This window comes from Simochromis diagramma, unplaced genomic scaffold (assembly GCF_900408965.1).
Source record: "Simochromis diagramma unplaced genomic scaffold, fSimDia1.1 OVJJ01000024.1, whole genome shotgun sequence".
NCBI lineage: Eukaryota > Metazoa > Chordata > Actinopteri > Cichliformes > Cichlidae > Simochromis > Simochromis diagramma.
In genome coordinates, this window is record NW_024387332.1 from 2,664,055 (window position 1) to 2,676,717 (window position 12,663).

General features: G+C 42.4%; 1 protein-coding gene across 3 annotated transcripts in view; it reads right to left on the minus strand.

Moving 5' to 3' along the window:
- Window positions 1-12,663, minus strand: part of bcas3 (BCAS3 microtubule associated cell migration factor) — a 323,554-nt gene that overhangs the window by 67,311 nt on the left and 243,580 nt on the right. Inside the window, exon 24 of one of the 3 annotated variants that reach the window (XM_040006484.1) lies at window positions 2,099-5,747. The exons of the other annotated variants lie outside the window; for them this stretch is intronic. Within the exon in view, the coding sequence (XP_039862418.1) occupies window positions 5,725-5,747 (23 nt within the window). The 3' untranslated portion in view covers window positions 2,099-5,724. Of the gene's footprint in view, window positions 1-2,098; window positions 5,748-12,663 lie in introns of those variants that run through there. 3 annotated transcript variants of the gene reach the window in all.

The following is a 12,663-nucleotide window of genomic DNA, read 5'->3' on the forward strand; positions in this document are numbered from 1 at the left end:
TCGTGTCCGAAACACAACAACACGGTGAAAACAAGCTTAAAGGAGCGTTAAATTACAACAAACATGTAAACGATACACGAGTGACCTCAATGCCACCACTGCGAGCACCCACTAGGGAGAACATTATGGGGTCAACGCAGCTTATGCGGATCAGTGTGCTATTAATGGGACTTATAACACATGAGGGTGAAAGGGTCTGACAATTTTACCCCTGTATCTGCAAAACAGCGTGAACACATATAGTGAAATATTGGCAGGAGAGCACACATGCTGACCCTTTCATAGCCAATTCTGATGAGAGAAGATAGCACTGAGCTCTCAGCGCCCTGCCTACGACTCGTGTGATGGCTCTATTTCCATAGCTGCTCAGCACATCTTCATCTGTTGCTGTTTGTTAAGAAAGTCCTTAATACTCACTAGATGATAGCACAACAGTTTTCCAGGAATTTTACGTTGAAAAACTGAAATACTTCAAGATCAACACACTTGTTTGGTACTTGTTGTTTGCATTGTTTTGGTTAGTTTGGAGGCTTACAGCTCGCAGAGAGTCAAGAAGCAAGAGCGTGAAGTGCATGTGAACGTGAGAGCCAGCACAGACCAAAGAGCAAAGTCAGCTTTAGCGAGCCATAGAAGTGTTTGGTTACAAATAAACAAAAAACAAAGAAAATAGACACAAATGTGACAAAAATCTGCGTCTTCCGGCTGACAAACCTTTCAGGTTTATTCACATCAAATCACCGCAACAGTAACCACAAGGCATATTATACTGTAAGGTTAACAAGTCCAGTTAGACCAGTTAGGAGTGGTCAGCTGGGGGATTCGCAGCATCTCTACAAATCTTTGCTGCAACAATGAAGCAGGGAGAAGCATGACCCCTCTATGCAACAAGTGCAGAAACACACAGACAAACAAACACAAATCATATTTTATTATTGTTGATCTACCCTGTTAAAAACACAAGGGCTGAAATATTAATTTTAAGAAATAAAACTTTTTGAGATGCAGTTGAATTAAAGAGAGAAGAGAAAACAACATTTTTACAGTCAAAACTTTCAAATCATAATTAATGCAAGAATTTTACCAGCTGTGACATCACTAGGCTGTATTTTAAAGTCAGACATGAATTTTTCTATTGTACATTATATGAGTTCTAAATGTGCCCTGCAAGGACTGCTCTATTATTTAGACTTGATTACGTGTTGTATGGTAACCACAGTCACAGGGACGTGTTTATTACATGATCCTAGTTTTAAGATTTAGAAGTTTTCTAACTCGCTCCTTCACATACTGTTGGTGGTTAGCTGAGTAGCCTCCCATGACATGTTTATTACAGGCTTTGTGTCTGTATGGCATGGCAGTGATGTGTAGAGCCCGTTAAGTGAATGACAGAAGTCATACGCTTTCAGTTTCATCAATTTTATGACAAGATTATGAGCACGTAATGCCAAAATTCAGCACATTCCTTCTGCTATTTATCTGAAAACCACCCTCACTTTGAGATATGAAAACAAGCATGTTTATGATTTCTGATCCATTACATATGATGTAATCAATGCCCTCAAGCTGCAAACGAGCAAGTAAAGAAAGCACCCTGTGATGCCTGTCACACAAGTTTTAATGTCATTTCTGAAGATGTGCTTAACTTTTATGGAAACACAGCGTGGGAAAGTAACATTTACTTCCTGTCATTTTGCCACATCTTTCAGACAAGTTCAAGTCATTAACATAATTTAAGTTAATTAATTAAAGATTTAGATTTTAGATATTATACTAAAAGTTTATAAAATGAAAACATAATTCAAAATTCACGACTAAAACCGATGAATAGACTAATTGTATGGATTTGATGTACAACACTGTGTGAGACTTGCAGATATTTGTTAGTATGGATTGTTTTGGGATTATTGCAGATTACAAAACAACACCGCGTGAAATCTATTTTTAAACCAGGTGCTGTTGGAGTGTTTGTGCCCTGCATGTGCAGCCCAGCGATTTTTAGTCGTGCCTTCTTGTTCTGTTTGACTATTGGCTGGTTTAATCAACCGTGCATGAATAGGTGTGTGCGCCTGTTTGTGTGTGAGAAGTCGGGTCTTTTCTGGCCCTCAGCAGATCGGTGTGATAGAAAGCAGATCCAGGCTCTGCTTCTTTTCACCCGGCGCTCACAATAACCTCAAACCAGAAACACACACACGCGCGCGCACACACACACACACACTTGCAGGTAAGCAAGATTAAACAAAGCAACACAAACGCATGGAGTCAAAGTACTGCGCCGTGGACACACTGCTACTGCTTTGTCGAGCACATAGTGACAGGCCCCAGTCTTACTGACACACGCACACACACCAGTGTCTCCAGCCCTGTCAGGCTCTTTGACCGTGGCGAGATTGCATTACACCTCAGAGGAGGAAACTTTTAACACAACGTCTGGCTGTGGCGTCCAGAGGAATAGTCATTAAGTGAAAAAGGATAACTGAGGAAAGATAAAACATTCCCACATCTGACACGCTCACACGCAAACGCAGGGAGTTTTATAAGATGGGCAGAAGTGCTAGGTGAAGCTGTAAAAGCAAAAACAGGGGCTGTTTCCAAAGGAGGGGTTGCTCTGAACACACTGGTACAATAATATCACAGCACGGCTATAAATGTCACAAGTTCAATCTTCAGAGTGACTGTAATATTAGCCGCAGTGATTCGCAGACAGGGAGGGGAATCTCTGCCAAATGTCAGAGTGAGGCCACGAATCAACAATCAGACTTGGATACAATGTTCCTGCTACAGGTGAGGATGCAGCTGTTTTCTAAACCTCTCTGTTACCTTAATTAATTATGACCTCACATTTTTGCTCACGTGCAGAAAAATTCCCTTAAAAATATAAACTAAATTAGCGTAACCCTTCCTTTTTAGCCTCGAAGGTTAATAATAAATGAATGCGGAGCATTGTGCCAAAGGGTTTTGAAACGCTTGGCTAATAATTTTTCTTTGGTAAGATGAAAGGATGTTTTTCTACTCGGTGACTCGGGGCACTGCCCAATAAACATCGGTAGACGTAATGGTTTCACCAGCAAAGGCAGCCAGAGAGAATGTGATGAATTTTCCTTATCGGAACTTCAAAGTCCAACATTTTCCATCATTTGAGGAAGAGTGTGAGAGAAAAGCAGAAAGGCTTTCTGGCAAAGTGTTACTGCGATGCCTCCACTTGATATGAACACACACGTCTGACTCATTCTGCTGGCCCTGAGAGTTCACCACTTGAAGGAAATGATTTACTCGTCCAAATCCTCCCTCTTGTTTGATCCCAGGGAGCTGGAGCAGAGGTGGGGGAGACGCTAGTTTACCAAAGTGTGTTTTTGCCATCCTTTCCCTCCCTCTTCTTCTTCTTTTCTAGCTCCTCTGCTTAGGTCGGCCATTTTGTAATTTACTGCAGTCATAAGGCCCGTCGTCGGCTACGAACGGCGCGGGATTATGTGAAACGCTGTCTGGCGGCATATTTCACAAAGGAGATCAAACAGAGAGCTAAGTGATTTCTTTTTTTAAGGGCAATAAGTTACAGAGTTCCTTCTCGCAGCCTCGAAGGGGATGACTTTGCAAGATCTTCAACTGAAGTATTCATTGCACTTCACAGAATTTCGAAGAAGAAAAGGCTCAGTAGCTCTGGATGTTATCCACAAACTAGAGCCAAATTCTTTGCATGCAAAGTGCACAAAACATACCAGACTTAATACTTCTCAGAAAAAAAAGCAGACGTTTCCACCTCATCTGTCAAAAAGGCAATCTCGCCTCCAATCGGGAGATCTGTAGTTTGCTAAATCCGCACAGAGGAGAGGTGGGCAGCAGTCCAGTTAGAGAAAGAGAGACCGACAGAAGATTAGCTGCTGATCGTTCATCATACCGAAAAAAGGAGACGGTCTCGGCAAAAACAAAACTAAATGAGAAGACGGACACAGCTTGTGGCACAATGTTTGCATTGAAGCAAAGCTGTCAAAGGGGGCGGGACAAAAGCATCAGTGACAGATTCAGATATTTTCACTAGAAGGATTTCACTCACCAGAGTCGTGAATTTAAGACTCCTGATGGTTGCACTTTAAGTCAATCCAGTAAACTAAACAAAAGTTAGCAAACGTGGTGAAAAAACACTCTGCTTAGACAGAAGTGGATAAAAAACCAGAGACTGATTGACGGACACATTTTTAAACTGGACTGCAGTTTATCTAGGACTGCACAGTCTGGTACTGTGGGCAACACAGCACGAGTTAGTGCGATTCCCAGTTAAAGTGGTAGTGAAGACGGTGTTGGTGTCAAGGTTTGCAAATATGTATTAGTTGCGTATATTTGGCAGAAAGAGACAAAATAAATATTTCAAACAGCATTAAATAAAATAAATAACTCCAAACAACCATATGCACAAAAGAACTCCCTACTGTGGCTATGACAATATTCCAGTGTGGACCGATGTGGACAGATCCACTTTGCCATCTGGCACGCGCGCACGCTCTCACGCACACACACCTGGGGGCAGCCAACACTTGTGCTCGTGAAAAACAAATACAGATGGAAATGCGTGCCAACACACACAGAATCAAAGCGCCCGGTTGTGCACCTACACACACAAACAGCACCGAACGTGTGATGAGAAACTCCAGTAGCAGTTTGGCTGTGCCGGTGTCAGCGCTGTGCAAACAGAGGCCGGTTGTTGACGCGCCAGATATATGGGTGTTATTCTTCCTCTGCGTACGTGTACGTGTGTGCGCGTGTGCGCGTATGCGTGGATCGCTGCTGGGACTCCCCTTGGCTAAACCGAGCCTCCCACACCTTCTCTTCCTCAGAACCCCGTCACTCTCTCTCTCTGTGGATGGATTGATGAGGAGCCCCACTTCCCTCATCCTCCCTGAGTTTCTCACGGAATAGAGGGAGAAGAGGAAGATTGAAGAAAGCTGAGCCTATTGGCCATCACTCATTCCTATTCACCTTGGGAGTGTGAAAACCCCCCCGAAATACTGGCAGTGACGAATGGAGCAATAAAGCTATATGCGCCTAGAAGAACACGCAACACTGCTCATGTTGTGGGAATGTGCGCGAATGACATCACCAGCACAGGGATTTAAATACTGTACCTGCCGACTTACATCTGTGATTTGCACACTCAGTTTGACCAAAGCTGCCAGTAGAAACTGTCTATTTTTTTTATACACTTCAGTAAATATTACTAACAGCAGGGGTGTAGCCAACATTGAGGACACGGGGAAGGCGGGCGTTCCCAGCGCTCCAGTGATTGAAACTCTGCTTACGTTAAGGTGAATAACTGAACAGCATTTTATTGATTTCATAGTAAAATATTACGAAACTGAGCATATATGTACAAAATGAGGCTAAGAAACAACATAATACTTATTGTCTTCTTGCTCACTGCCTCAGCAATGCAGAGATAAAGAAATGTGGACCCTGGTCTGTGCAACTCTGAGAAGTTAATACAGGAAATTTCTTTCTGAAACGTGAAGTGTCAGGTAATAACGCAGCAAGAGGTCGTCTAAAACATAAACATAAAGGCTTTAAGCATTATTTGATAATAGTGGCATTGGGGTGATGGCTTTATTGTCTGACACTTTTATTTACACTGGGGCACCAAGGGGTCACCATTAAAAGCACAATTAAAGGGCAGCCTCACGACCTCTCCGTTTCAAAGGGATTTCACAGAGACCTCGCCGTCAGTTTCATTTGGTAATCTCATAAAATGAAAGAACACTGACCTGTTAGAATCCATCCCACGTCATCAGCAGGACCACATGGAAAAGAGAAAAGAGAACAGTTAGGAGGCAAAATAATGCAGACATGCATTCATCTGTACACGAGCACGGGTTATGTCACAGATCACAGGCTAATTAGTTCTTCACTCCAGGTGGTGACAGTCCTGCTCTGCGGGGAGCCACAGCAGCCAGTGTGTGTGTTTGTGTCAAGTGTCAAAGAACTTCTTAGCACCTCATCACCTTTGACCTCCTGGGGGTTGTTACACGATGAATAACATTAACACTAGATTGCGAGTACACACAGAGACACACCCAAACGCGAGGGTAAAGTATCCCCAGCCTTTAATAGTAGTCGACTGATTTTACAAGTCGTTGTCATCGCTCGTGGCAACTTTACGAGTTGTTGGAGTTTTTTGTTGGTAGTTGTGACTTGAAGTCAGCTGTTACTCATTGAATTTACCCATTAATAAATTTGACCCCTCTGTAATGGACTGGCAACTTGTCTGCGATACCTCTTGCCTAATGTCAGCTGGGCTAGGCTCCAGCTCCCTGTGGCTAAGTTAGGATGATGGACAGAAGCACAGATTACCAAAAACAAAGTAACAAAATCATGTTACAACAGAGACGTTGCTTAAATAATATGGCCAGTGGTTACAGTGTATGAAAGTATCCAGAAACCAGAAAGAAATTTGAAGCGAGTCAGAAACACTCTGAATCTAAAATGTGATTGTTTTAGAATGACCAGATAATTTAAGGAAGTGATAACCAGTCTACAGCAGCCATATTCAATGTTCCTAAATAATTCTCCTTCCCAGAGTAAAGAGATAAATAATAACAGATTCTGAGGGTATTTGCTAAAAAAATTATCTTTATTTTTGTAAATTTATAACTTCAATCTGACACAAAAACTCAGAGGAATCTTTACACATTTCCTAGTATTTGTTATCTCACCTCATGTTAAATTAGATTTGATTCAAAGTGACACATTATTACTGGATGCCATCACGTACCCTCTAATGTCTAATTCACAGATGTTGGAGTATCTGGACTTTTCTCCTCACTGCAGTGAGTTTCTCGTCTCAGACTGACAGATCACACGCTGCTTGTCATAGTCGGTCCTTTTTCAACATTTTTTTTTAAATTGCACCACACTGATTGTCTCAAGGGAAACAATATTCAGAATCTCTGCTATTTCACCTTGATTCTTGCTACTTTTTGTCTTCTTTAAAAAACAAGCTGTGGCTTTTCTGGCTTCTTCTTTGGACACAGTTGTCTCGGTTTCTTTAGTCTGACTTTTATTAGTTTCTTGCAAATTCATTTCCACTCCCACCGGGAGGTAAAAGTATTTCCTTATATAGAAAAGTGGTGGTGTGGCATTCAGATTTTCTTGTTTTTACGCAGGGTAAGAAGACTTACATGCACACATTAGTAAACAAGGGCCATTGCATTTGTTTAGAAACCATTACTGAGCTAAATAAAATAGTAATATCTGAACTCAAAGTCAGCCACGACCACGAAGGAGCGCGGGCCCATCATACTGATGGTAGGAAAAAGCAACAACATGATTAAATTTGTTATTACTACTATAATTATACTTTTAGGGTGTGTTCCACAGGTGTCAATCATGTTAGCTTGTAACAGTATGAGCATTAGCATAACCCCCCCCCCCCCCAATAATTAGAGGACCCAAGTGTGCCAGTGTGCCGAGGAGGAAGTATGCTTTCCACTGGGTGAGAACTTCCCTCAGGAGCAGCGAGACCACCTAGCACTGAGAGCCTGGTGACAAGGGCTTTGATTATTATGCCTGCACTCCCTGCCAGGGCTAAATTTAAGTGTTCCCATAAGTCCAGAAGAAATAAGACTTGGGAATGGCCTGGCCTGTGTTTGTGTGAGAGGGGAGAAGTCTAGCTAAGTGTGTGTGTGTGTGTTTGGGGTCTCTTCTGGTCAGCTTTGTCACACAGTCCAGGGGATAATAATAGGATGTGCTACAACTAACTGAGACTAAAGCCGGACTTCCCACGTCTCCCACTCTTTGGTGGCACTTGTGCTATTCTCTAAACACCCGTCGGACCCGCCCCCGCTCATGTGACGAGCGCGCTCGACTTTCTTGCTCCATCTCTCCCGTTCGGCACCTCCCTCGAGCATAAAGAAAACTGTAAGAAAGAGCAGGACACTTCAAGCAACCCCATGTCTCCCAAGGAAATGTGGATTCCTTGTTTATCTTTGATTAAAAATAACTTTGGGAAGAGGCCGATCAATACTTTCCCTGCGAAAAGAGAAATGAGGGAAAAAAAGGAGGCTGTGGAGGAGGAGGAGGAGGAGTGGCAAGCGGAAAGGAAGAGAAAAAAGCGTGAGAAATTTGACGACATTTCGAAAAGTGTGTCTGTGTGTGTGTGTGCGATGGGTCACGCACAGCCATTCCCATGGCCTCGTACAGTAGCCCTGACATTGCTACCGACTGCTCTGATGTTTTAATACTGACAATATAGCTGCCTTACACACATAAGAGGCCAGTAAAAGCCTTGTAGGAGATGCTAGGAGCCTCGCATGCTATATAAAGGCCTTACGAGGACGGGAGCACTGCTGGGTCATTCCTGCTCGTGCTTTCCTTGGCTCCTTTCAAAGGATCTGCTTATGGTTTCTGTCAGAGATGCACGTCCATTTTTCACCCCATTAACAACTATCATTACCAGCCCAACTGTAGGCTATAATTGGGCCAGCTATGGAAAAGAGTTGTCAAAACACAATTAAATTCCAAACTATGGTGAGAGAGAACAGAGAGAAAGTGCTGGACGGCCATAACATCATATTGCAAGCTTTCCTTGCCCAAAAATAGGAAAGAAAAACACGAAAACCATTATTTTACATCAGAAGGTTTTGGAGGGGATTATATAGACGGGCGAACCGAGCTGCCCGAACGATAGGGCTACTGAAAACATAACAAATAATCACTCTTGGTGTCAGAGATGAAGAATGGACACATTAAAAGCCCTGCCCGAAGATCAAAAGCCAAGATCCCGAGACAGACTTGATTTAGAAAAACTTCAAATACAGCCGTGACCGCTAAGTGGCTGCAAGACAAATTATTATAGCAGAATAAAGATGTCCATGATGAATAAACTACATACTCCTTGTGTCAGGAGGTAGCATGAGCTGCTTGTAAAAAGCTCCATCAGGGCTTTGATGGAGGCTCTGGGACTGGGGAAAAAAAGTAGTGAGCCCATACAGCTTCAGTTTCTTAGGAGGAGCCGAGGTTTGGCAATAATAATCTATAAAACCCTTAAAGGTCCTGTATAAAGTCTTGGGATAGCAACCGAACAAGAACACACAAGAATAAAAACAAAACATAATAGAAAAAAAAAGTAAGACGCAACGTACCCTATCAGCTTTATTTTTAATGTGCAGTGGTCTGCGAGATAACACTGGATGACATGGATAACACTGTGGACGTGGATTTGTTTTTGAAAGACTGAGAAAACTGGTTATCTCCCTCGAAGCTAACCAAACAGCAATGAAGAAAAAGAGAAAAACCAGTCCTAAAACAACAAGAACCAGATAAGACTTCAAGTCTGTCATCTAACACCAATTCTAGTTTCTTTTTTATACCAGTAGGCAGGTTGTCATAATGCTCACTAACAGCAAAAGTAATTATTTTTCTGCGTAGTGATCCTCACTCGCCACATCCAAACTCTATGCTGCAATCAAGTTGTAGCAACAATGTTAGATTTTAGCTCTTCTGTATGATTGTGACTTATACCAGGCAATAAACGTGCGTCTAAGAAAAACTGGTTACTTCTGGCTTACATGAAGAATATATCACAGTTACTTGTTGCTCACTACATGCAGTAATGTGCAAGTATGTGTTTCTTTTGTTTCCACGATTCAGTCCTTTAACTTGCCTCAGTGATCGGCATGTTTTCCAAAGTCAGTGTCAGCAACGTTTCCTTTAATCACAGCAGGAATAAAGACATACAAATACATCATAGCCAATCACGCCGAGTCGTGAATGTCTGCGAATGTGGCTTCACTCCTAATCAAAACATAACATGTCCTGTGGCTGCATTCAGCCGGCTCTGTGGGCTACTGTCAGTGCACTTTCTCTGCCAAGTTTCTCCTTCTCTGACTATTAAAATCTCTACAGTATAAACATCTTAAAAAAGGTGCTTACTATTTTGTGACGCTTAACAATTACCACTGCCTCTTATCTCAAACTTAAATATAGCTGTGCTGCATGGGAACACCATATCAAGCACAACCCTACAGAGAGTGTTAACAACACAGTCATCTACAATAGAAAAGCATAGTGCGAGGCCTAAGACGACGTCTGTCTACCAAGGTATCTGGTGCTAGAACAGCGTCTATTAAACCATACAGTAGTGGTGTGTGTGTCGGCTGACATAAAGCAGAGAAGGCTGGGTAGTGGAGGGGAGTTGCAGGCCTCTCTGCCTCTGTAATCTGGCCTGATTTATAGAGACTAGCCCAGCTCTCCCCTTCCACCTCCGCACTGACACACTGGGCCTCCTCCATTGGAGACAGCCTGGCGTCCACACACACACACACACACACACACACACACACACACACACACACACACACACACACACACACGGAAAGTCATGTGCATAGAACCAGGCATGAGTGTCTCAGTTGCACAGTAGTGCATGCAACCAAACCACATGTGCCCATTGCTTAACCAAATGAATACCAGACACAGAAATGAAAGGCATCTAAATGTCTGCATGATGTCAGAATAGAAAAGTTCTACATCGAGAAATTATTTTAAAACAATGTAAGAAACAATTTATGGAAAATTAGGGTTTTTTTTATATCGTCAAAACAACAGAACCAAAAAAAACCTTGCAAGGAAAACAATTTCATTACAATCACTGGCATCCTGTCACAGCAAGCAAGGCAAGCAGCGCTCATTTACTGTAATCTTGTCAAGCCGAGAGGCCAGCAGGTTTTGTTTTTTTTTGGCGTTTTGCACATGCGCAAAAGACTCGTCTTTGACAGCAGACTGATGGGAAACTAGCGTGTTAGGCAGGCTGCCACTGGGTCTGCTTTCACTGCTCTGACTTCAGCTACCATCTGCACTCTGTGTGGAAACACAGCTAGCATCAGCAAGTAGATGATCGCTCATTTATCATCGCAGCAAATGAGCTTTCGCTTAGTAACCACCTCGGCCAACGTAAGAAACTTGAATTACTTGTTTCGTACGTTAAAGCTTTGACGATGGAGACGGGAACACCTGCCACGTCTGGTTTAATGAACCATTGCAGGCTCAGATTAGCATATGTGAGAAATCACTACTTTGAATGAATGTACAAAGTTTAATCCACTGTTTTGCTGATATAACACTTTATTTTCCATTAATATTTTGGCAGACAGCCACATCGCCCAGTGCTCAAGGCTTTGACTTCAGCTGTGATGCATTTTAAAGTTGTAGGCCGGTGTTTCTAAGATGATTAAATGTAGTTTTTTAGAGATACGTGGTCCATTAAAGACGGGATTTTATAGAAAATGATACATTACTTTAGAATAAACACAACATAAAGTGTTTAAAATGATAAGTGAGTAATAATAGTATTGAAATACACCTAAGGTTTGATCAAAAATAATAATGATGTAAAAATATTCTATTACAAAATACATGTATGCTTTCAAAAATCCACAGTACACCCATATATCCATGGCCTGCCTACAGACAATCCAATGAACACACTATATTTGAAAAAAAGGAGATTGGTTGCTCTAACATCCTATTAGGTAAAAGAGAAAAATGCATGTAAACATATGTGTTTACGCCCTTAAGGAGGATCCTTTTACGATACATTATTGTCAAGTACCCACTCTGGGTATTTGGTTTTGTATCTAGGCAGTCAGCCGCCTGTGCTACTAACCTTCACAGTGCCTGTGAATGTACACTTGGTTCTGAAACAACCAAAAGTCACACATTAAGAGATAATGGAAAGACACAACAAGCAGACTCCAACACCTTTATGTGTGTGTGTGTGTGTGTGTGTGTGTGCGTCCACACGTGTGTATAACATGAATCACACTGCAAGGACAGGTGTTTACAGTGAAGCTGGTTATCTGTCTCCATTACACCACCACAGTTCAGCCTCCCAGGGCCATTATCTACTCAGAACTGCCTAAATACACACACTCAGAGACAGGAAGCCCCACCAACTAAAGGCAAGACCCTTTACCTGTGTGCACGCCATGAGCATGTAATGGACCTTTCAGGGGGTCTTTTGACTCAATCCGACACCCAAACAGAAAAGGCCACATCCCTGTTATTTCGCAAACTGTGTTTCTTTGATCTGCAGTGAAATCAGCGCACATTCACGTACAGTTGCATTTAAACCCCCTTAGTTCAAACTAACATTGTTGTTATAAGGTTTTGATGAAAGCCAAAGTCTGACCCGATGTCATTTTTACATCCTCTTTCAGTGATCAGATGGTCTGATGAAGCACAGCGAGCTTGTTCCTTATCAGTCTGTGCAAACAATGTTCCCCTGGAATCCAGTTAATCCTGTGTGACACAAGCTCTGAGTAAGATCAGATAGTAAGCATGTGTGCCTATGCTACATTTGTAACTAAGTACACATGCATTTAGTTTGTTTACATATTGGTCCTGAAGTATTAGTCACAGCACCCATTTCAGACACATGCCGGATTTCTTTCCTGCGCGCAGCAAACCAAACCCGTGCTTAAATACTTTAACACTTTCAGACATTCTAATTGTGATTGCCATAAAGTCGTACAGTCTCAATTATCTCCTGCAGCTGTTCCATACTCTTCAGCACATAATGGCTTTTGACAGCCCAGAAAGCAAGGGTGTGAACTTACTGCTTTCAATCATAGCCCTCAGTCTACAGCGCTACGGTCCTGACACCAAAGCCTGACGTTTCTGGCA